The 26,526-nt window shown below is 33.2% G+C and overlaps 2 protein-coding genes across 6 annotated transcripts in view; both read left to right on the forward strand.

The window, feature by feature from the left end:
• Window positions 1-11,000, forward strand: part of LOC137926715 (myosin-IIIb-like) — a 33,239-nt gene extending 22,239 nt beyond the window's left edge. For 2 of the 5 annotated variants that reach the window (XM_068770394.1, XM_068770395.1), the window contains exons 3-22: window positions 589-744; window positions 831-1,112; window positions 1,184-1,486; window positions 1,569-1,850; window positions 2,078-2,266; window positions 2,344-2,546; window positions 2,626-2,806; window positions 2,878-3,025; window positions 3,329-3,539; window positions 3,622-3,917; window positions 4,239-4,531; window positions 4,601-4,875; window positions 4,956-5,121; window positions 5,196-5,421; window positions 6,061-6,198; window positions 7,438-7,586; window positions 8,747-8,925; window positions 9,363-9,452; window positions 9,545-9,652; window positions 9,918-11,000. In XM_068770394.1, coding sequence (XP_068626495.1) covers window positions 589-744; window positions 831-1,112; window positions 1,184-1,486; window positions 1,569-1,850; window positions 2,078-2,266; window positions 2,344-2,546; window positions 2,626-2,806; window positions 2,878-3,025; window positions 3,329-3,539; window positions 3,622-3,917; window positions 4,239-4,531; window positions 4,601-4,875; window positions 4,956-5,121; window positions 5,196-5,421; window positions 6,061-6,198; window positions 7,438-7,586; window positions 8,747-8,925; window positions 9,363-9,452; window positions 9,545-9,652; window positions 9,918-10,272 — 4,230 coding nt within the window. In that variant the 3' untranslated portion in view covers window positions 10,273-11,000. The remainder of the gene's footprint in view (window positions 1-588; window positions 745-830; window positions 1,113-1,183; window positions 1,487-1,568; window positions 1,851-2,077; window positions 2,267-2,343; window positions 2,547-2,625; window positions 2,807-2,877; window positions 3,026-3,328; window positions 3,540-3,621; window positions 3,918-4,238; window positions 4,532-4,600; window positions 4,876-4,955; window positions 5,122-5,195; window positions 5,422-6,060; window positions 6,199-7,437; window positions 7,587-8,746; window positions 8,926-9,362; window positions 9,453-9,544; window positions 9,653-9,917) is intronic. The other 3 variants (XM_068770396.1, XM_068770397.1, XM_068770398.1) reach the window with 3 other exon arrangements.
• Window positions 11,001-12,121: 1,121 nt separating this feature from the next.
• The window catches only part of alpha-Catr (alpha-catenin related), an 82,710-nt gene continuing 68,305 nt past the window's right edge, over window positions 12,122-26,526 (forward strand). The window contains exons 1-2 of the mRNA XM_068770519.1: window positions 12,122-12,169; window positions 16,038-16,218. Of these exons, the coding sequence (XP_068626620.1) occupies window positions 12,122-12,169; window positions 16,038-16,218 (229 nt within the window). The remainder of the gene's footprint in view (window positions 12,170-16,037; window positions 16,219-26,526) is intronic.

Here is a 26,526-nt window from a genome sequence, read left to right on the forward strand (position 1 = left end):
TTCTAACACCGTGAATTACTTCAACATCATATAAGTTAAAAGTACATAGTTTCATATTACCATCTGTAACATTTTGAAATAACCTGTACATCTTTGAACTAAAAAGTCTAAATCATAAGTGACGTCTTCTTCCACGTGATGGAATATCGTACACGATCTTCTTTGAAAGGAGACCTAGGTCCCAACATCAGAATCAGCATTACAATGAAAATAGAATGTCTATGTAATTATTTTATTATAGAATTTGTGGCAAATCTCACATTTTTTGTAACATGACGTTGTGTAAAGTATAAAAAGCGCACGAGGAGAATGTACTGTGTTAAAAATATTGCTTGTACAAATAAAATATGCGTATGTTTATGTTGTAATGAAACATTCCAATATGATTAAAATTCGCATCGATAAAAATTTAAATAGATGTCAAGGTTGTATAAACACAGTTTGATTATTTAGTAACCATTGTATTTTATCACTCACCGTCAGTAACCGGCTGCATGCACGCTGTTGCTATTGTTATTCATTTAATCGCAATCATTACTCACTATATAGAAAAAAATGAAATTAAAGTATTAACATGTAACGTTACAGATTTTGGAAAATATTGCCGAAAATATAGAGGAGATAGAAGAGGAATTCTTAGTATTCAGAGATCTGTCAAGCCATCCAAATATTCCTGAATTCTTCGGTTTATTTTTAAAAAGAGGCATAAGCTCAGAAGATGACCAAATATGGTTTGTTATGGAGGTTAGTATAAATTGTCTTTAATGTAACTGCGACTCGAATTTATAGTTCAATGCCTTTACGAACACGTTTGACCTTTTAAATTGCAGCTTTGTACCGGCGGTTCAGTCACTGATTTATGCGCAGGAATGCGCTCTCGAGGCAATAATATCACTGAACCTCAACTTGCTTATGTTCTAAGAGGGACAGTGCGGGCTCTGACTCACCTACATGCACATCGTTGTATGCATCGCGATGTAAAAGGTCACAATATACTTCTCACTGAGAACGCTGAAGTCAAGTTGGTTGATTTTGGTGTGTCGTCCCATTTGGCTGCAACAGCTGCGAGAAGAAATACGTCAGTTGGTACTCCATATTGGATGGCGCCAGAGGTAAAACCTTAATCAATACAAGTTAAAAAAATCTTAGAAGAAATAGTACTACATACATTTTAAAATTTCAGGTAATAGCGTGCGAGCAACAATTGGACCAGTCTTATGATTGTAGGTGTGACGTTTGGTCAGTTGGAATTACGGCCATAGAATTGGCAGAAGGAGAGCCTCCTCTTTCAGGTTTACATCCAATGAGAGCTCTTTTCCAAATCCCTCGGAATCCACCTCCTAGTTTAACACACCCAGAATTATTTTCATCCCAACTCTCTGGTTTTATATCAGAGTGTCTTATAAAGGACATGAGCCAAAGGCCTTTTGCCAGAGAACTTTTGGAACATCCTTTATTAATTGCTGTAAATACGTTCGAAGATAAGGTAACGATCCTTGGTTTAGATTATGTATTTTATTGTGATTACGCGTACTTTTTATTTATACACAATATTAATGTAATTGTAGATAAGGAAGGAACTTCAAGCAGAGATAAAGCGACAAAGAGCCGATGGGAGAAGTTTTCGTGCTCCAGAAGCAACTACTAAGCGAGGTAAATTAAAATCGCATCGAAAAGCACGGCCGGAAAAGATGTACACAGATGATTTAGCGACATTAGAAGCCTTGACTGAAGATGCTATAGTAGAACAATTACAAAAAAGATACAGTCAAAATCAAATTTACACCTATATAGGAGATATTCTCGTAGCAGTAAATCCTTTTACGGATATTGGGATTTATACTACTAAAGTGAGTTCACCTAATGTATTTATTAACTTAATGATCACCATTTTAGCCTTAGGATGCTAGACATAATTCGTCTCCATAGACCTTAGTAATTATTAACTAAAAGAAACTCTTGCTAATTTTACATAACAGGTGAAACAAACCCGTAACGACAATGGATAACCCTGAAACATTGTTACTGCAATTTCCCGTAAGACCTATTTCTCTATACTTTATCCTTACCTTTACAGACTCAACAGATGTACCATAGTCGATGTCGTTCTGATAACCCACCTCACATATATGCTGTAGCCGATGCAGCCCATCAGGCTTTACTGCACCAGAAACATCATCAAGCTATTGTCATATCTGGAGAAAGTGGTGCTGGAAAAACTGAATCAGCAAATCTTTTGCTGAAACAACTGGTTTTTCTTTCTAAGGTAAAATTGAAGTAATAAAATGAATTAATAAAATCTCTTTTATGCATAGTGATGTTTATTTTTGTCTTTTTTAATAGACTCAGCACGGAAATTTAGAGGAAAAAATATTACAAGTTAATCCAATAATGGAAGCTTTTGGTAATGCGAGAACGGGAATAAATGCTAATAGTTCTAGGTTTGGCAAGTATTTGGATTTGGCAATGATGAGAGTTGGACGAATATCTGGCGCAAGAATATCTGTGTACTTACTAGAACAGTCGCGGGTAGTTCACCAGGCTTTGTTAGTATTTTTTCATATTGTGAGAAAACTGTGTGGTCTAAAATTACATAATTTGAACAGATTTTAATATATCTTTTAGAGGCGAAAGCAATTTCCACATATTCTATTACTTATACGATGGCTTAGAAAGTGAAGGTCGTTGGAGGAAGTTTTATCTTGATGAACAATTAAAATCGAGACATCGGTATTTACAGCCACTTTCTGTAGCCCATCGCGAACATAATGTTCACCGGTGGCGCCAACTTAATCAAGCTTTTAAGGTATTTAAATTATATAAAATTATTTAAGTTTTGAATAAGAGAGTCAAAATAAATATTTTTTAATTTGGTAGGTTGTAGGATTTCATGATGACGAAGTTATTATTTTATACAAAATGCTTGCTGCTATACTTCATCTTGGTGATATAGAATTTGGCGAAACGGCAGAAGATAATACAGATAATCGAGCTACCATAATTGACACGGCTCCATTGCATAGAGGTATTTCTATATAATCACTTTTTAAAAATTGTTTTCTTATCTATACAAATAAATAAAAGAGCGGTGGCTGTTATATAATAACCTCTTTTTACTACATTTTTTTTAAATTACATAGTTAAATAAAATTCTGTCGGACTCACTATTTATTATGACCGATTTTGACGAGACTTATACTGGCGTATAGCTGATTTAATAAGGAGAATTTAAGCCACTTTTATTTTCAAAAAATCTTATAGTTAATAAATAAAAAAATAGCTATTAAATGATTTGAATGTCGGACTTTTACTTAAACACTTTTTACAGCTTCGTGTCTTTTGGGCGTTGAGACTGCTGACCTTAGAGAATGTTTAATCAGTAGCAGTATGGTTACAAGAGGCGAAATTATTGCTCGCCATAGCTCACCAACGGAGGCGGCTGTTGCAAGAGATGCCACTGCTCGTGGCCTATACGCTAGAACATTTGACCGGATAGTAGAAAGAATTAACGCACTTCTTTGTCAAAATAAACCACAAAGGTTAAACTCAATTATAAATAATATTTGGCGTTAAGTATTAATAATTCGTAGGCATAAATTCTATGTTATTATATCTTTGCAGTGCTGAACAATTATCGATTGGGATTTTGGATATCTTCGGTTTCGAAAATTTTCAAAAAAATTCTTTTGAACAACTTTGTATCAACATTGCGAATGAACAAATCCAGTACTATTTTAATCAGCATATTTTTACTTGGGAACAACAAGAATACATGGCAGAAGGTATACCGGTAGATCTTGTTGAGTTTTCTGATAACAGACCAGTTTTAGATATGCTGTTATCAAGACCCATGGGTTTGTTAGCTTTGCTTGATGAGGAAAGTCGTTTTCCGAGGTCCACCGATAGAAGCCTTATAGGTAAATATACATTGCAAATATAATAAATAATAGTGAAAATATAAAAATAAAGAGTTTAAACGTTTCATTAATGTGTAAATAATTTGGTATTTTGTTGTGTTTTCATCATTTTCACCAATTCCTTTCTTTTATTAATTTACAATTTTTTTTATCTCTATATAACGTTTGTACCTCTTTATAAATGTTAAAGTTATGAAAGAAAAAGAGACATCAACTTAAATTAAAAATTAAATTTCACATAAATTTTAGTTTTGTTTGTGACATGTTGTATATCACACAGGGGATGCCAACGCTTTATTAAATCTTATATTTATATTACAGAAAAATTTCATAACAACATCAAAAGCAAATATTACGTCCGTCCTAAATCAGACGCCATATGCTTTGCCATTCATCATTTCGCTGGAAGAGTCGTTTATCAAGCCGATGGCTTTCTAGAGAAGAATCGAAACTTTTTACCTCCTGAAGTCGTTCAACTTATGAGGCAAAGTCAATACGATATAATAAGATTTTTATTTCAATGCCCCATTACTAAAACAGGAAACTTATATTCGCCATTAAATGTAGATATGGATGCAAGGAGTTTAGAAAGCACTATTTCTAGTGATATAAAGGTAGGTAAAATTAAGTCGTTATATTTTTATAACTGCTAATGTTTTCATTTACACTCTAATTTCCAACAGGATCGATTCAACAGTCGCGGCTTAGCATCTCAATCACGAGCGCAACAAACGGTTTCAACTTATTTCCGCTATTCCCTAATGGAACTCCTTCAAAAAATGGTCAGTGGAAGCCCGCAATTTGTGAGATGCCTAAAGCCAAACGACACTCGATCACCAAAACATTTTGATTCAGCGAAAATTCTTAAACAACTTAGATACACAGGAGTACTTGAAACCATTAGAATACGACAAAACGGATTTTCCCACCGTTTGACTTTCGAGGAATTTATAAAACGGTAAGATTTTTTCCTATTCAATACGTCATTGGGTTAATAAATATAAAGATATTTAAAATGTTATTTCTCACTTTTTTAAGATACGGTTTCCTAGCTTTTGGATATGATGAAGAAGTTAAGCCAAATCGTGATTCATGTCGCCTCCTTTTGCTGCGCTTGAAAATGGATGGATGGGCGCTTGGAAAATCAAAAGTTTTTCTGAAATATTACCATGTAGAAGTAATGTCGAGAATATATGAAGAACAGGTACTAATTTTTTTCTTATATATATGTACTAAAAGTTATGTAATAAACGTTGAGAAAAAAAATTTTGGTTTTAGATAAGGAAAGTTATCCTTGTCCAATCATGCGTGAGAGCCTGGCTGGCACGACGACTTTGCGAGCGTCTCAGAGCTCAAATGGCGATTTCTGTCTTAACTCTTCAGCGTCACGTTCGAGGATGGCTCACAAGAAAACATCTTAAGGAGCGGCAGAGAATTATTGCAAGAGAATTTCAGCTGGAACAAATGGAAAGTTTAGATAATCAACGAAAACACCAAAAACCAGGTAAATAAATTTGAATTAAAAAATTTTTACCATACCTTCTTATACGTTTATTTAATGGAAAAAAAAACATACCGGGGATCTAAAAATTGAGCAGTGAATCAAATCAAGTTCAATAAATAAAAGTTCGAACCTCACATAAAATGTTACTGAATTTCATACCAAGGCTTGATTTGAAAAAATTCGACATGTTGTTTTCAGCTTTAGTCAAAAATAAACTTACCAAATTAGATTCAGCGGAGGCTCAATGTTGTCAACCAATACTTACAGTCAAATTTACGAATTGTAAATAACGCAGATGTCAAGTGGTCCTACGTTGAATTCGAGGTTGCGTTTTATGTTTATAGAAAAATATTTTCACAGAACCAATTCTACGACCAAATTTTTTCACCTGGATATTGAGAATATTGAGCTTCTATTCCTTTTTCTTAAACTTACTTGGAAAACTTTTTTTAATATGATGCTTTGGCCATATTAATTACAAAATGCGAGTGTTTTTTATCGTGATGCAATTTATCCGTACTCTAATACAAAGAAATAAATACCAAAGCTTATATTTAAGCGTTAGACTATAATAAAAAAAAATACTTGAATTCGTGGATTATTTAAGTTATAATAAATCCGTCACATTTATCTTCATAGGTGTCCCCATAAAGAACAAAGCACTGTTGAAAGCTAAATTACTAAGAACCATGACAACCGATAATGATAACAATGATATTAAATCAAGCAATAAAGAAAATATAGAAAATAATGAAGCAGCTGTGATTATACAAAGTCGTTAGTACTTGATCTGTGCATGTCAAAGAAATTTTAGAAAATTAGAACGCTTAGACATTACTTTTGCAGAACTCTTTACTTTTCTTGATTTTATAACTTACAATTCAAAGCAAGCCGCTCGAATCTTTAGGTTCTGGAGTACTGGGACCAACAAACGTAGCGCAGGGCGTCCACGTACAAGATAGACGACTTCATTGAGGTTGTCGGAAGACGGATGCAGGCCGCTTCAACCGGTGTTATTAGAAATCTTAGAAAAAAAAAGCATATCCGTCTGTGGACGTCCTACGCCTGAAATTGGGTTAACAGATAATAAAACAATTTAATTCATTTCAAAGTGTTTCGCAATGTTGCTTGCTTTGGATTTAAGTATTTCCCTCTTAAGATTCAATATCTGTCTGCACCTATGATAATCCTCTTCAAAGTCTCAGTAGATTCAGAACATGAGGTGAAAAGGAATAATTAAATACACATATGTATATAGCACAAAACGGTGTTAATGTTTTTGTTATATTTGGGTCATGTTTAGCGCTGTAACACTTCTGGCTTATCGAATTTTCGGTTTGCGGTTTCCGGATAAGAGAAATCCGCTAATAATAGTGGACAAATGTAGAGAAATATTTCAAAGTTTACTTGTCACTAATATATTATCTTTCTCTATTTAAGTATCCGCACAATAAGTGTTTAGGGAAATTATAATGGCACAGGGAAATAATATTATTTTTTGTTTTATGCTCACATAAAGTATTTATCTAATACGGTTTGTTATTTAAAAAATCAATTATCTTGAGCAGTATACGTTGTTTATGAAATAAAGCACGATTAACATATAAAATTTTCAGAAAAATAAAATTAAAGATCAAAATCTTTTGCGCTCTGATAATCTTCTGTTGAGATTAACTTCTGAAGAAGATAGCAATTACTAATTTATATCTAATAACTCCGAAGATAGAGAAAGAACAAATATGTATTGAAAGATTATGTTAATCCCTTTCTAATCTTAATCAATATAAATGATTTATTTTAAAAATATGCTTTATAAACCCTGTAAGTCGTTAATAAAAAGCCATTTTTTCATGATAATTTGGACTATTAAACCATTTATTACAATTTATCTCAAGACTAATCGCTTATAGTGATAGTATAGTTTTTTTTTTAATATTGTACGTGACGGGTAAGGGGCATTGTATTAAAAATAGAACACAAAACATACTCTTTAACAATTTGAAATTAATTTTATAGATTTCCGAGGGTACACAGCCCGGCGTAAATGGGCAAAAGGACGAGCTCCTCCACCGCCGCAACATCCTCCTCCTCCAACACCTCAAAACATGATGCAGCAATATTCTGTACAAGAACGCGCAGCGCAGCTGCAAACATTTGCAGATCAGGTACATTTGCCGATTTATTTAGAAGAACACACTATAAGAAGATGCTTAATATGGTACAAAAATCGTTACAATAATATATAAATCTGTTGCACGCACATATTTAAGGCGTGCAATGTAAAAAATATGTAGTGTAACATGAACCATATTTATGATGTACAACAGCAGATAAGTAATATAACTAGGTTAATATCTAAAAATTATATATATATATATATATATATATATATATATATATATACACTACTTTTTCCAAAACAAAAATAAATTTATTATTAAGCTTTATCCAGCAATTGTTTCATTATAAATAACCAGCTCGTTGTACCTTTTTAAACAGATCAGATTAACTTTCCTAAATACAAACAATCTGGAGACAGCATTTGCATAAAATAACTTCTAAAGAAGACAATTTTTTGTTTTAATTAAAACGTTTTAAAAGAAATCACAATTTTTGAGTTGCGATGCATACATTTGCCCTACTCTGTGTGAACTAAGAATATCTATAGGGTTTGAATTAGATATATATATCACAATATGTATAAAATGTTACACATTACATATAGGTAAGGGCAGCCGAATGTTCAAAATTGTAGTTGTACTATGTTATGATTCATAGAAAATAAATAAAAATTGTTCTTTTTAGCATTTGAGTTGAGTTCGTCGATAAAATTATGCAGTTTGTATGCAGTGTAAAAAGGAAGAATAAACTTCTTTATGACGTTATACGGAAAAATGTTGCCATTTCATTTGTATACTTTTTAAAATTAAAAGTTTAATGTTACGATAAATATTTAAGAACATTATTTTATTATGTTGGTATAATAGTTCACTTTTATATGGACAATGTATTTGAACCAGTTTTGTTAAATGAGGGAAAAAATTATATTTTTTCGTATCCTCAATTACTTTCGACTTTTTCAACAGTACTACGTTTCCATGCCATAACTACATCATGTGGATATTTGCAACTTATCTCACAATGGGGAAAATGTATTCTTCCTTTGTAAGTTTACATAGTAATAGATAAAAACACTTTTTATACATTTTACGGATAATATTGAATTTTTTTCTATTTATTTAGTTTCTTGCTGCGTGTACAGTTGATCACGATTAACAATTAACATCTTAATATTTATTTAACCTCACTTCTTTATATTTTCCAGGCGCATTACAGAAATCAAGATATCCATAAGAATCTCAGACGCAACAAACCTGGAATCCGGTTAATTAATGTAGAACGTCCTCCTGAAGAATATCGGGCACCGCCAGGTTTTTCGCTTATACCTGCCATGGTAAAAGGACATCCGACACAACTTGATCGAGATGCTAGTAGACTTTCCAGGTACATTCATAAGTTTGTGTAAGAAGTCAAACATTCACAATAGTTATCTACTATTACCGCACGCTTACAAATAAAGGACAAATATTACACTAAACTTAAAGCTTTTTTACAAATAAATAAAAATATGTATTATACATATTTATATATATTTTCAATTTTTATAACCTTATTTGATGGTAGATGGCAATTCGACGACATTTGAATAATAAACCTTGAATCTTACTCGTGTTACAACACTAGATCTCATCTTTATACAGGCTATTAATTTCACCGGTTAAGTGATTTTTAAACCGTAACACAGTAGATTGTTTGGATGAGGTAGATTAGAATACCGGTCTGTCGTCAATAACTATTAATTTTCATAAGATTCTTCACATTGGGATTATTTCTTCATAATTGAACTTCTTTGTTCATGCAAACAATTACCACTGGAGCAGCCCTTCGCCAGAATTTTTTGAAAGTTGCACTAGACCGTGGGATGTCCCGTTGAAGTCCAGTAAATATATTATAGAAACCAAGATTCCGAGGTGTGTAAGATGTTTAGAAATAAAACAATAACACTTCGTAAAATATTGATACGCATGTATACAAAAGTAAAATAATCAACTTATCTAAACAGATACCAACAGAATGGCCATGATCAAGAATACAACGAACAAAAGCATCTACAAATAAATCAAAATTGGCAAAATTTACCTTGCAATAGGCAATGCGGAGGCTTAGTCAGGTATGACGAAGAATATAATTTTCAAAGATTTTGGCCTTAAGTTAACCATTTTTCTTAATGCATGCATAATCTTTTGGATGATTAACAAAGGGTATGGAAAGAAATTTATTTACATTTTTTGTGGTTGTTTTTCTTATTCATGTAATTAACAAAAATTAATACGATGTAGTTTAATATTAGAAGTCGTTAAATATGCTTGTCAGTGTATAGTAGTATTGATATCACGGAACAAATTTATATTAAAATGTAGTTATAATATTTTCAGCAACAAAATAAATCAGCTTGTTAAGCAAACGCAGAAAGCAGACCCGCCTCCAAAACTCACGTACCAGCCAACGCACGATCCGGAGTCGAGTCTTCGGAAGATACTACGTAATTCGCCGGAAATTCTCGCCACTCCGATTTTCACATCCGATGAAGATTATAACGAAGGCCCGTTCCGTTTTAAGCAGCTTTTACGACCGACGTTAGGACCCACAGAGAGCCTCCGCAAGCGAAAAGTCCGCAACTCCGGACGAAGTCCATGGATGTCGGACAGTTCGCGAGATAGTTCCAGTTCTAACCAAGCCCTTTATAACAAACGGCGTCCACAAATTAGCATGGGTGTTTATTATAACTAAATGTATATTATGTCCATCCGGTACAAAAGTTCCGTTTTAAGTCCAATGTATTAATTAATATAATTAACATATTGTGACAAAATTTCTAAAAAGTTTTTAGTCTATTATTTATGCTAACGTGTGTATGTGCGATGTATTAACATCTAGATTATTATGTTTAAGTGTGTATTCAAATATGAATTAATTATTATATAGGCCCATTTAAAAAGATCAGCTAAAGTAACTGGATTGTTCTATTACGCTTTAATAATAATATTAACAACCAAAGGTTTAGTTTATAATTTATTTATAGAGTCTAATAATTTTGTCTCGTTGCCCAAAATTAACGTTAGTAATTATTTTAAATAGATTAATTAAGAATAGAGAAAGTGTGTATCAGTTTTTCAAAAGGTTATCAAATTAAAAAGAAGTAAAAAGCGACCCTGTGTTGGTTGAATTAAAGTTGTGTTTTGTTCCATATTAAATACAATCTGCATAAAGGATTTTTGTATCATGTTTTAAAAGTTAAATCCATTTTGAAATTAAGAAATTCATAAGAAATTTAACAAAGGCATATTCTAGTTCTTATTTATTTTGTTATTGTGAAATAGAATAATGCTATGATCCATTAAAAATATATGAATATGTTTATTGTCAATTTTTAAATTGGTGTATAAAAAATATTTAAAATAATTTATTTCAAAATTTTAAAAATAGTTTTCAAATTACTTGATGAATCATTGAGAAGTTTTGTGATAATGTGCCAATGATTATTATTTAAGTTATAATATTTAATCAAATAAATACTTCTTAATTTTTTGATAGTTTTATTTATCATGTTTTTGCAGCAGACTTACAAGACTATTCTTTACCAGAACATACCGAGATAGTTACAAACACTAAACCGAAATAGGTTACAGCTTCAGCGTGTACTTACATAATTGGCGTTCACAATCAAAACAAAATAAAACACGTAAAGCTTTTATATTCCCGCAAGAGTACGCGTTAACACGCAATCTCGTGTTTACGGGCGGACATCGGTGTGCGGAGCACGTGACGTGTGGCTGCCAATGGCGGTCCAGCGTCCGCGCAGTCGCGCACGCGCCAGCAATGGCGGCCGCCGGCTCGTCCGACGTCGACATTTCTCAAATAAAGACGCGCTCCATCGAGAAAACGCTTCTCCCACTCATTAAACAGGTACGCTAAATACGCTTGCAATATTTCAACAGCAACAGCTACTAGCATAACCGATGCGACCGTGACGTTCTACCACTGCACCGCGCTAATCCTCTGACGTCGTGAACAATTCTCTGACGAAAACTGACTTTTACGCAATGTCTAAAGCCGTAATATTATTTTCGGATCTGTTCAATCGTTGGTTCGCGACGTCGCTACTGCGTCTCGCGTCAGATGACGCCAAATTTTCCCGCCCAACGACAATCTGTTGAATATTTTTTGCGCCGTCGCAATAACTGCACCTCATCACAGCGCTTTTTTCAAATTAATATCTTGTTGCTGATTTATTTCTGATCTGTTAAGCTTATGCGTGTAAATACTAAAATAAAAATAAATAGTAAGTAATAACTTTATAAGTAATAGTCGTATTGTTAAGTAAGGTCGCGGTAAACTATAAAGAGAATAAAGTAAGGTAAAGCGTGAATTTGCGTAAGTTGTGGGGCGGGTGTAGCCACGTGTTGTCGTAGGGTAGAGTGTCAGAGGGCGCCGATCGATGCCCGTAGCCCGTCAGTGCCGCGGCGGACGCGAGCAGAGCACGTCGCATGTGAATTCAGCGTCTGGGAGCACGTGGGCCCGCGACAGCTCGCTGTCAAACGCGCGTGAATCCCCCGCACACTGAACAACCCCACACGATATGGACACGCTCTCAGATGACGATGAATTCGCACGCCGTGAACCCCAGGTATGTTTAAAGAAAACATAGGAAACAAAAACATGAATAAAAATTTATTGCACACACAGTCGTAGTATAGTGCGCAAGTATTGTTGAATTTAATAAATTAAAACGCAACAAGTGCTCTCAGGTACGAAAGAAGATCGCGTGTTTTTTGTATCATGCGATCCCCTCGATCAGAATGCGCGGCGTGCGGTGATACTCCGCATTCCAGCTGAGACTATCAGGAACGACGACTTTCCTCAGACGGATTAGTTGAGCGCGATAACTTTTTTTGAGATTAATAAATATAATCTACATAAAAATTTATTAATCTCAGAAATTTATATTATTATAATATAAAAATTAACATAAAAAGCCGTAAACGAAATAAAATTCACTTAAAATATTTCAATAAGAAAATACGAAAACGACACTTTCAACTTCTTCACTTAGTTTTGTATCAATATTATTAACGAAGAAATGAATCTACTTTAACTCTTAAAGCAATTGTTAAGTATCAATACCAATTAACTATTTTTTCTATTATATATAAATATAATTTGTAGTATATAAATTTTTAATTAATAAAATTATAGAATTTTGATACACATTTCAAATATATTTTAATTTTAGATGTACTTTGTAATTATAGACAGACATGAAATAGATTATGTATTAAGAACAATGGTTGAAAATTATTTATCGAATTGTCTACCGTTATCGGGCATCGTAGCTACTATTTGAACTGGTCCATTCAAAACTGATGTTTACTGTCATTCTAAAGAATTACATACATTGAAGATATATACGTACGTTTTATGTACTTACGTAATTTGTTTTGATTATGAATTTCACGTAAATAATTATTATTTTACGAGAGATACACGAGTCTTTAGTAGATACTGTAGTTGCGAAATCTCACTTGACATATGTTATACATGTAAAGACAGCCAATATATTTACAATGTTATTAATGCGAAACATCAATAAAACGTAATATTAAAAAAAATCATTTTTAATAATCAAAGACTTGTTAAAATAAACTTTATTAAAATATCCTCTAGTACACATTGTCAGTTTGTTTTATCTAAAACTGTCACATAATTGTATCTATTAAATGTGCGATAATGTTTTCATCCCGGTAAAGCAATGACGTTGGCTCGGAACCAGTAACCACATGATCGATCGACAAAGTATGCAGTCGAAATAAATTTTTAGCGTACAGTGAAAATTTAAACTTTATAACCGTATTCATAAACAATATATAAAAAAGGAATGCATCTTAATCTAATATTATATGTAAATGTTATTCTACATATAGCGGTAGCTAGAAGATGGTAACTAACACGTGAATGCCTCTGTGAAAAAAGAGTATCAATTAAAAATTAACATTAGATTATGATCGTTTCATTATTTTTCTCTAACTCTTTACGAGCCGTAGACGGGGCTCTCTTCTACGGATTTATGTACGAGATCGAATTTAGAATGAGGAAATCCGTAGACGAACAGAAGTAACCGATTGACTTAGCGGATTGACGTGTTAAAGTGGCAGTGATTATGAAAGTGATGATGATGAAAACCATACTGATCATCAAAGATAGGGTCTTATAGGAAAGGGGCATTGTTATATAACCTCTTGTTAGAAGCATCAAATCTGATATTTAAATATGTATATACATACATTACAAACATGTTTAATGTGTCTACATAATCGAACGTATTACTTAAAAGATAATAAAATCATATTATTAAGTAATTACGACAATAATTCTTTTTGTTCACTAATTATTCTATTGTAGAAGGAACGTGCATTAAGAACAACACGTTATAGGACCATAAAAGTCAAAGTATGTAGCTTCAGAAATATTCGATCAATTATAAAAATGGTAAACATTAATTTATTATTATCAATCATTATCATCATCATTCTAACCCTAGGACGTCTAGTGGTGAACATGTCCCACATAGATTTCAGTCCAATAAGGCATAACAAAGTAATCTGTCCTCTTTGAGGAAAAACGCCCACCTCTGCGCTCGCTCGTCGATGATCTCCACTCCCGGACCATAAGGCCTTTCATTTAATCTGCGCGCTGTGTAACCTGCTCATTGCCGCTTCAACTCGCCGACCAGGTCGGGCTGCCTTCGTCTGTAACTTGATTCGAAAAGAAATCTCTAGCGTGGCCCTCTCCGAGGCTCTCACATAGTTTCTCTATACTAAATTGGTCGGATTCCAGTTCAAAATTTGTGAAAATGATATATCCTACACATCTGTCCGCAGACGAAAGAAGATTGATTCTGTTACACAAGCCACATAGCTTGGATACAGGCAAAAAAATAAGTAAAAAATCTGATGTTTCTTTTTATACCAAACCAAATTATTATCTTTATACTAGTTAAACATCATCAAGATCTGACCTATTTCATCTCAACCACGCATCAATACTACAGAGGAAATATACAAAAATGTCACGCGCTAAGTCCACCCACGGAATGGCAGCAATTTTTTGGATGACTGCTTATTTCTTTTTGGGAATTGATATTGGTTTCCTGTATTTATTACATATACACCCGATGTTTCAGGTTTTCCTTTTCATTCTTCGTTGTTTCAGCCCATAGCTTGCCCACTACAAGGCATAGGTTTTTCCCAAAGATATCTATGGATCCATCTAAGATATATTATAATCGCCACCCTTAGCGGGCGGGTTGGCGATAGTAGTGCGGTATTATGGTACGCAGAGGACGCTGCTGCACATCTTCCGGAAACTTTCTGAGCAGTGGCTATCCTATATATTTAATATACAAAGTATGAATTATTTTAGATGGTATCCCGAGAATCAACCCGCGACCTACGATCGTAAGTCGTAGTCCACTATCGCTGGGTTACCACAGCTCATTATTTTCCTTCTTACTGAGTGGCATATTCCAATTTTTCGGGGCATGAGAGATTAGACGAGACTAGATACAGTTTTATGTCATTTATTCTAAATAGGTTTTCAAAGAAATAATGGCCAATAATTACTTGAGTCGAAGCTACCAGCACAATGATATAGACTTAAAATAAATTGATGTCTTGTTTTTAAATTTTTTTGCTCCTGAATACTGACAAAATAGTTTATTTAGGCGGTCAGTGGAAGATTTAATGCTTAAATTAAAAATATATTTAACATTGTGTATGACACTTATATTATCAGATTTTATGTAAATAATTATTGTAATAAACTAGTGTTATAGTCACAAAGCTATGCTAAAATATTATGTTGATGATAATATGTAATAACATAATTAATAATATAATTGTAATTCGTGTCGTTCGTGGGAAGGGGTGAACATATCGCATAAACATGTACAGGCACGATACATCAGAAGTCTGTGAGAAAAAATAGATGAATAGATCGTAATTGTGTCCACATTTGTGCCGAGAAAAAGTAGTGATATCTATTTTGCACTTTTAATGTTTTATCAGGATATAGTCTAAAAGAATCTGAAAGATTTAAGCTGTTTATTACTGAAGTATAATAACTGAAAAATCTTTCAGAAACAGTTTAGATAAAATGCTTGCGAAGATAGCGCTAAAGTTAATATAGGGTATATTTATGTATAATTGCAGAGTATAAAAGTAAAATAAAATGAATATACGACAAGATTAAAATTCGCGATAAATAACCATAATACACTCAAACGAAAATTTTCTTCGTTACAATTCTCACTATAACACGAAATTTTCAGATCACTTGATGAATAATTCATGCGTATTACCATTCTAATTTCACAAATTCAATGTTTGATTTACAATTTAAGTTAATTTAAGAATTATTTTAAGTTCAGTTAAGAATGCTTAACGGTGACAACAGTAATTTTAAATTTGAATAATAAATGATTACTTTCTTGTCTTTAGATCAGTAGCCTGGTGGCAACTCGTGGCGAAGCGTCAGCGGGTGGTGCAGCGGTTCAGAGAGTGGGCGCCGCAGTCTGTTGCGCGGTTGAAAGGTTCGTAGCTGTCGGCGAGACCATTGCCGATGACAACCCAGATGTGCGACATAGCATGGTGCTCGCTTGCAAAGAAGCACGTGCAGCAGGTAAGAACAAAAGATTATTTTAACAAATATAGATATATAAATTAATGACTCAGAATATATCCTTTTGGAATGCGAGGTATCTTTCATTCAATTAGTCACGCTTGTTAGCCGACAGACTCCCATTGCAAAGCATAGTCCTCCTCCAAAAATATCCAAAATGGCGGGTCTTGTTCATCCCGCATTCAGCGACTTCCCGCGACCTCATTTATGGAGTCGGTCTACCTAATATCTACCACGCCACTACCGGCTGGTGGCCAGTACTTAAGAAACTTTCGGTCCCAAGAGCCGTTTGCTGCACGTGCGACGTGTCCGGCCCTCTGCCGTTTCAGAAGAGCAATTAGTCGAACTATTTCGGCGATATTGCTTTGCCTGTTGCTTTCCTTACTTCTGGTTCAATTTCGCAGCAAAACTCTGAAGATTGGCCTCTCCATTGCTCTCTGGATGACCAAATTTTTTTATAAGGCATATCGTAAGCAATCACATTTCAGATCCATGTGTTCGTTTAACCATACCGTAAATAAATTTATTATTTGAATTGACGTGGTTGAAATTCCTTCGCTTGCACGCCCCTGCGGATGCAAGGAACGTTAATATCGAACTTGGAATACCCACGGTGTTGTTCCATCTTCGTTGAATGGCAAGCTCGTGACAGCCGCCCATGCAGTATCATCTTGGGGAATACCTCTCGCCTTCACCTAAGAACAGTCACGTCGAAACCTAGAACACAACACGGTGGACGAACTCCCTCAGAGTCCTTCATCTAGAGGCCAAAGCGAGCACTCACAAGAACATATATCATTCCAGCCCGCTACGGTAAATCCGAACTTAGGCTTCGTCGCCAATTATGATTGTGCAGTTTATTTGATAGATTCAAGTTATGTATACATATATTTTTAATAAAAAAAAAACAGTAAAAACATAAACTACGAATAAACAGAGAAATATGTTCATTATTTTTATATTCTGTGAAACAAATCATTGCTATATATTTCAATTTTGTCATAATTATATCAGTTATACGGCATAACAGTACAATTGTTTGGCGAACTTCGTAAATTTAATAAACAAGTCAGTCACGAAACCTCAATGTTCGTGCGTTCGACGATTAGGATTTGTGCTATATTTAATTTTTGGGTTTCCCTCTAATTGCGACATAAATAAAATAAGTGGTTAAAAATATAGAGACATGAATTTGTAGGGTTGTAGTAGATTTTCAATTAAAAGTAATAGTTTAATAGTATAAGTAATATTTAAAAATAAATTAGACAATACAAAACACAATATAAATCACTGTCTCTTAATGACACGGCATTAACTATCGTGAAATGAAAATAACATGTAAAATATTATGCTATATATTAACTGACCCGAGATATTTAACAATGTCCAAAATTTTTACTAATTACAGTGTAAATAAAAAAGTAATGAAACGTATATGATGAATGATCATTTTATGGTCTTAATATGAAACGATCGACGTTTACAAAGATAGGTTTTCTATTTCTTATACTGTAAAACTTTAAGATCTTTTTTCTCCTCCCACTACTACTATTTTTTACTCTGTTGTTTGTATGGGCAAAACTGAGGAATTATTATACATTTCGCACAGTATTTTATGTCTCTCTTATCTAGAAAACGTAAAAAATTGGTATATAATCATTAATTTATTGCTATCCATTTACAGTACTTTTATCTATAGTTTAATGTTGTGGTTGGCATAAAAATGGTCTATGCTGCGTACGACTACGACCGGCAGTCTTTTTAAAGATGTACAATATTACATAGAACTCATGGAAATATATAACACATTACACTGTTGTTGTGACTCAATAAATGGAAATAAAAATTACTGTGAGCATCGCATGTCACAAAGCGATAAACACGGTTGTGATATTGTAAATAAATTGATTTGACAATCGAAATTCTATTGTCATGATGTGGACACATCATTATTTAACAGGTACCCTATTTGTTTAGTCATTTACTAGATATAAAAAAAAGACATCGATGTATACAATTAAATCGGATAACTTTATTATCCACTAGTATATACACCAATTGGCTGGCTCATTTAGTGGGATGCGGTTTGTATTTTCTCTTGGGAAAGAATATCTACAAGAGACAACTAAAGATTAGAAACATAACAAAGAGGAATAAATTTACGATATTTCTTGACAACAGATACACCTGACTGGAATCGAGATTCAACCTGTAACTATAAGCCTTAATCTTAACCTTTTGTACCACTGACGGCAAGTGTCAATATCATTTCTCACAAATACCAAGTACGTATTTATAAAAAAAAATACTTAAGTTTTAATATATCAAGACGATTTCGTGAGTAAATATGATAAAACTAAATTACGAAGAAAATCTTTAATTTAATGCCGGATAATATCATCGCAACCCCCAAAATATATAATACAAAAAGGTTTCCTAAAAGAAAAATGTCATAAAAATACTCAACCTTTCGAATTCTGTACAAAAATTTTGCCCGAAACCGAAAAGGCCTTCTATTATATAATACTTGCAAAGAGAAAACTGGAACTTTTCAAATGTGTTTGTTTTATTTATTACAATACTCTACCTGGAATAATAAAAAATAATACATAAAGCAAGTTGATAATATAAGATTAAATCATTATAATAGATAATTAGTAGATATTATTTATAATTGGCCACCAATAAATTATAACAACCGGTTTTCAATGAATATTAATGAGTTATAAAAACCTTACATCATAGAGGTAAAATCAAGCCGTCTAATTTGTAAAGCCCTTATAAATTTTAGTCATCCCGACCTGAAATTTAATGCTTCAACGTTATTACCAAATTCAGTATGACAACAAACAAAAGAAGCCAACAAAAGCCACCCTCGTCTTTACTGTGTGCTCCCCTTTTCGTAAAATATGTTAACTGATCTGTGTGTAGAGTTTTTTCAAAATTAAATGTTTATGAAAAAAAACATTGCGTGTTAGATTTTTAACCAAATTAATTATACTGGAGGCACTTGGTCATTATATTGACGCACGCAATTTACGATTTTAATCATTTGGACTTACACATAAATCTCTTGTGCTTTGTAAAACTATTTTTACGTGTAATAAATTTGTTATATTACCTCCGACTGAATTTGTTCATGTTCATAGTTTAGGTTTTGTGTCAAAATTTGAATGACTGCATCGTAAAACTGTCTCACCGTTGGATAGAAACGAATGTTTATGCAAAATCGTATGTTTTTATAATAATGCTGAGATATGTAGTGAAAGTTATACCAAAATCACTTCTTTGAGCAATGTTTATTCTTATACCAGTTTAATGATAACTATGTCAATAAATTTATAGCTTAATTTACATTTTGTAATAATATTAATCGCATATGTTTACGATTTCTTTACAACTAGTTACAGAATACTGTAAATAAATAGAGAAGACATATCGAAGCAACAAAAATATACAAATGGATTATAATTGATAGTTTCTCAAACAAAATAATATTTACGAAATCTGATATTAGAAAAACTTTATTAAAACATCGCAAGCTCTGTTCTCTACTCAGAGAAGGCAAGTTTATTCAAAGAATTGATAGCACGTAATTAATTATGTCTTATCCCTTCCTACCCTTGTCAACTAAAATAATCAAATTTGGATTATATATGCATTAATCTTATATAAATTATTTCTGTTCTTCAATTGTCTACGGTGAAAACAAATAAATTACATTATTTTTAACAACACGCCTAATTTTAAGTTGATGAAATAAAATTGGTTAAACGTTGACCAAATACCAGACTATTTGTCCAGCAATGTCTTAGTAAATTATTGTGTAAATTAATAAATTTTACTTATCCCTACATATTGCAGTTTCACCGGATTATGAGAACGCAAAACTCTTTGAGCGTTTAGGCGGAAGCTCCTTGGAATATCTTAGCTGCAGGGGATCTCGGTTTGGGCAGTAAATTTTGTACATAAAATTATAATAATTAACATTGTACATTATTAAAGATTAAGATTCGTTTAATTATTCAGTAGCACATAAACCGTATCGTGGTATAACTTTGTGGTACCGGCAATATTCACTGCCCAGAGTCATAAATACGAGCGGGCGTAAATTCCAACTTCCGTCTAAACACCTCGCTGAAGTAACGCACAGCCGCATATAGCTTTAACAGCTTCTCCCTCCCTGTAACCCTCTACACCTTACAGTTATACACAAGCCTATAAATATAAACTGAACAGAATATTACTGATAAAATATTAAAATCATCTTCACAACAAGAACGAACTTTTAAATTAGATGGATTTTCTATGGTTACAAACAGATGCGTAGTGATTTTTGTACATAAAATTTAAAGACGTTTAAGATTTTAATTTATTTATTGTTAGTGTTTCACTCTTCCTATAAACATAAAATTCATTTAAAATTTTCTAACTTTTTGTACATTTATAATTAACCCTCCATTTTACTTGATTTAAGCATCCCATAACTTAGTTAACGAGAATGTGTCAATTCGTTGATAAAATATTTATTTGCAATTTTAAGTGCCTATTTACGTTTATGCAAGAATATAAAAAAATATGTCCGCGTAAACATATTTATTCCATTTTCATTTCGAAGCAGAAAGACACTTCCGACTTTGTATTTAAAACCAATAAATAAGAAAGAATTTGTTTAATAATTCAACTATTCGCAGCATTCAACATTAAAAAAAATTGTTTGGACAGATGCCATCACGTACAAGCTTACAAATATGGAATTTTCATCAAACTCTACAAAAATCGTTAACACATTTATGCCAAATTGCAAATTTACTTCAATTACTATTTCTTTCAATTCGGTTTTGAATTTTAAGGCTATTATTAACTTGATAGGCATCATAAAAACGCAATTTTAATATGAACTAATTTAGCGAAAGAATTCAGTAGTATTCGCATCATCAGGTCGGCCGTATTCTCAAAATTTGCCGTGAATTTCATATTTCGATGATTTTGTGACATGTGACACCTTTCTGTTTAAATCAATTTTAAGAGGTATCCGTAAAACTAAGTTCTAGGTATATACCCATGTTACGAAGGCATAACATATATATCAAGATGTTACCTAATACTGAGTGAGTAAGCCATACTATGTTTCCGTTTGACAGCACCATTCCATTGCTAGTGGAATCACTTGTTTCGTAATCTTCTGCTAAAAATTATATTGTTTTAAAAAAAAACCTATTCTCTTGTAAATATATACTATGTATATTATTTGAAAATAATACGAGCATCACAAATGATAGCATAATTAAATTTACACGTTTCCATGGATTTAATATTTAATTTGGTTGCAAAATTAGAAAGCTTGAATAAGTTATCCGCTTAGATTAAATATAAAAATCTATGTTCCGAGTTAGTGTTTCACCACTTAAATCTTTATGTTCAATTGAAGGCGATCCCGTGAGTCGTTACTTTGAATTGCTAGGAAGGCGTGCTTAAATTGGAAAAAAGGGCAACGGGGCGTAACTGAAGATAGTGAGCCGTGTCGTAAAAAAAGTTGTACAGTAGCTTTCATATAAAATATTTGCCTAAGAACTTTCAACAATCTCTGCAGCAAATAAAAAGTAAAACAAAAAAAAATCTGTTTTACATTTTTCAATCGTACTATTATTATTGTTTTTGCTGCTGTTGTAAGAGTATCCTCTGACTCTTCATTTAAACTATTAACAAAGATGCAATATGATTATCATATTTCAACCGCAAGATGTCCACTGCTGAAGGAAGGATGGATAAGTCTATTATCCCATAGATTTACAATACTTAATATTAATAATTTAACGAGAGAACGGAGGCATTCGCTCACCTACGTCCCACACGGCTTACCCCTTCGAGTATGTGAATGTTCGTCCGCCAAGCTCTGCCAATAGGGAAATCTCTGCAATACGTTTTATGCGCCATACGCGGTCTCTATAAAATTTATATTTTTCTTATTACGTAAAATGTAGGCTTTTACACAAGGTACAGAAAGGCTCACGAATTTCAAAATATAATCTCTACACAAATATGTTACGTAACGGTTTCTTTCCACAACTACATAATTTTTAAGTGTATGACAACAGGACTTGGTTCCAACAAAATGAAGCGTATCTCATACATTCAATGAGTCTTTTCCAGTTGTAAACGAAAAGTTTAGTGAGAAATCGCATATCGCAAAGATATTGTGTGGCCTTCTCGGAACACAGGTCCCACGCCTCTGGGTTTTTCTCTGGGGGTACCTCCCAAGCCGCGTTTACATTACGGTACGCGTTTAAAAACAACTTTCGCAAAGAAATATCCCGCAAGCGATGTGCCAGCAAGTTTTCAAAAAATTGCGGTCTAAATTAGATAGAACACCTAAACGATGTTCTTTTTTAAAAATAGTAATCCCATGTATTTACTATAAATATAAATTTTCTTCCCTAAGCTTCCTAGTTTCTTTTCTATGATATTTTAAATCCGCTTAACTTAAAGGCCTACTCTTTATTTAGCGCTAATAAGATATTAGTGCCGTACTTACACGGTACTGCATCTTCGTCCGTCACCTTGTGGAATATGTTATATTTCATTAGTCAAATAATTTTACTGACGTACACTGTCGAATAGTTATGCGGCAAATATTTTAGTTTAGAAATTTGTGACGTTATGTTAGAGGTGCCCAACTACTTCCCGCATGATTGTAGCCGAGGTCGCAACAGCCGTGGCTTTATCACCCACGGTGAATCTAAGAGCAATTCACATAGTTGTTTTATGTTGTAAGCCGGGCTGGAGGCGGTCGTTCTGAGTGGATTCTATGACTTCACTTCAGCGTCCACGTAGCCTGCGGGACAGAGGTCCGTATATCTCCTTTTACTTCCGCTGCGAAGGCGGAGTACCGAAGAGTATCAGTTTTAGGATGTGTCGGTCGTCCTAGTCTTAACGACTAAATGGGGTTCATGCGGTGGATGCAACGGTGGGGCTGTGGTGGTTACACGGCTTGTGGCGGTGTTAAATACCAAATCTGTTGTCAGGAGCTGAGAAAGGCCTATATGTGTGAGCGCTCGCTCGATTCGGGAGTAATATAAAAAGGTACCCTATGGTAAAAAAGAAAAGTCATTTATTATTTTTCGATGAAAACTTAATTTTTTAGTATATACTGGTAATCCGCAAAATTTCGGGAACCCAGAAATGATTAAAACTGTAACATATATAGCGCAAAAGTGAAAAGTTTTTCTTATACCCGCCGTATTACGAGACATCTTTACTAAAGAGAAAATTTTCCGTCAAAATGACAACATATGCACACAGGAACACAGCTCTTAAGAAATCTCATAGAAGAGTATAAGGTTAAGAAGAGGTGATCTGTTATTAGTCGGAATTGTCGTACTACGAGTAGTAAAGTTGTTGTTTTGTCTACTAACTGTTAATACAAAGAGATACATATGGAATAATGTAAGTTGCTAATTTAAGGTACTTTTTGTAAAAAGTTATGGACACAAATGAATGTAAAATAAAATTTAGACATTATTGTGTGTACACAGACAGGGATTTTGTGATGAGAATAAATCTCTATGGAATTGAATAATCAATATGTCGTAAACCTTTTCTAACAAAGAATATGTATTAATCTCTACGAAGCTCAGCTCTACCAGTAATACGTGTGTACACTAAATCCACAATATGGCGATACGCAACGTCATCAATATTTTTCACAACAAAGAACTTACACGCGGCATCGTTTTGACAGACGATAAATCATTATAAACATATTCTGATCTTGCAATTTTCACTATAATTAATTTTAGTTGGCAAAGTTAAAACAGAATTTTGCTTTAATTTTAATATTGAACATTTCATGTTTAATATTTGAATTCCACCTAAAACATTTTATTTGTGTTCTCGTTTCATTTCTGCGCTTATCTAAACTGTTTTGACTTATTTTATTATGCTCTATGTATAACTATAAGATGTTTTATATTAAGCTAAGCAAAATATCACTTATGATTTCCACGTGGTATTGATGCATTTTATTTAAAAACTCGCTGCTTCAACAGAATTGGTTCTGTTAAAAGTTACTAATCTGTCGCAATCAAATACTAATAATGTATAAGTCATAAGTATTTTAAAATGATAGCTGTATTTATTGATTCTATTACTATTATTCTTTTAGTCGTTGAACGTCTACTGCGAATTATGAGCTTAGCAATCTCTAAATCCGATGAAACTATGTAGCGGCCTAAACCGAAGCTCCCCGAGAGACTCCTGCAGCTTCTTTACTTTTACAGAGGTTAAGGATAAATGCTCTTTGCGCACTGCCTTGTCGAACTCTTGGAATTTGCAAATGCAACTTGGGTAGCAGTGTAAACCATTAAAACAATACAAAAATATATTTTTGAAAATCACACACCCTTTTGTCTTTATTTACAGCAACGAAATATCTTATTGCTATCACATAACAGGACATAGAACTTAATCTTAAGTTTTACCTATTTGCTCTTCGAAGGTTCTATTTTTTTCACTTCGTTATCATGTTGGGAAGTTTATTTGAACTTTTTGCAGTATTCTCGCACGTCAAATAATGCTTCTAAACCACTGCAATGTTAGCTAAGTTTTGTGCACAAGTGTACTTGTGCGCGCCTATTGTTCACAGTGTAATGTAAACCAGAGCCGCCCGGCACCGACTGCGCTACACAAACACGTGAAAGTGGTTCACTCGCTTTTAATACTGCTGCGTAAAGCATTTACATTCTTTCCTCTTTCCTTTCAAGTGTTGCCTAGTTCTCTATTATCGCGGTGCAAGGAAAATTTACATTGCTTTCTTCTTACAACACTTATGTAGTGCAATTTTTTTTATTCATAAATCATGTTTAACTGGTTTCTACAAAGACAGTAGATGTTTTGTAAACATCTGATTATTCATTCACAACTGGTTAATAACGAATACGGAATACCCATAGACAGTAATTACAAATAGTACCTAGCTATTTGTAATTCCTGTCTATGGGTAAAAATACTGACGCACTAGCGGCAGAGAGAGTGTTGTTGCCTGAACCGCCGTTTGGATCTCTAAGTCATTTTTCTGCTGTGTTGTATTAAATGTTTGTTGTAATCATCAAAACTGTGCTAACGATATTTGCAAACACCCGCTTACTGACTAATGTCGGAAACATGATCCAACATTGTACCATTAAAAAAATTTCATACTCAAATAATCTTTTAATCCCAATTATAGGAAATTCACGTGTTAATTTCCATTACCTTTAATAACAAATTCACAAAAAATGGACACCAAGAATCGTATTTTCATAAATTACGAAATTTTAAACTTCTCTCCGAAATTTACGGCTTTTTCTGCCATTACTTTTTATGAGAATATTTTAGTGGAGGAGAACGAACGTGGCTTTAATGGCATGGACGAACATTTCGGAACGCTCACTTTGTTCAAAATTGCCGACTCCGACTAAATGTTCACCTTTAAAAAAGAATAAATTATTTTTTGCATTAATTTTATTTATTATATGTGTAATTTCATTATGTTTTAATTAAATTTTTCAATCGTTATGAACACTACGGTAAACAATAACGAAAAGATTATCGCCATGGTATTGAAAATACAAGGTTAGTTTCACTAATCCTTTTATAATGATCGAAAAAAATAAAGTACGGATTTGTAAAAAAAATTCTATCATTGCCCAAACGCATACCTCCATTGTTCGGAGTGATATGCTTTCACATTAATATAATTAAAATGTTATCACTATTAAGTTATGGCTATATTTCAAATTATAGTAATCACGCAATCTGTGCATCGTAATTGCTCGATCGCATGTCCTATCTTGTGTTTTCGATGTCATAAACATTTGTCGCCATATCCGAAGTTTCAAACACAATGATACATCTTCCTAAACTTATTGTACAAGCTTCCGTGAGCGTCGTGTCATGTCATAAATCTGTAGCTACGCCTCAGTTTATTTTTATTTTTATGATGTTTTCATTAAATGTTCATGAGGTTAGTATTGAAGGCTTCGAAGTATATTAAGGGTGAAGATATAAAGGGTATTTTATTACCTCTCTCTTGACTTATCCCGTGTATAGAATTATTTTGGCCTACGAAGAAATACTTGCGTTCATTCAATTTGCAGTATGAAGCCCCTGAAGGCGGTAATCCCTAGCTTAGGTTTGTTGCGTTCCGCTTTTGATACTCCTCCACTAAATAGTGCCATCGACACGTTACATTGCTACGCTTTCTTATACTTTGATTGTAGCGATATACTATTGATTGTATTTTAAATTAATTTTCATTCTGCATAGTAC

This window comes from Battus philenor, unplaced genomic scaffold (genome assembly GCF_028537555.1).
Source record: "Battus philenor isolate CCGP_79_NKW_IND1 unplaced genomic scaffold, ilBatPhil1.0.hap1 SCAF_3, whole genome shotgun sequence".
Taxonomy (NCBI): Eukaryota; Metazoa; Arthropoda; class Insecta; order Lepidoptera; family Papilionidae; genus Battus; species Battus philenor.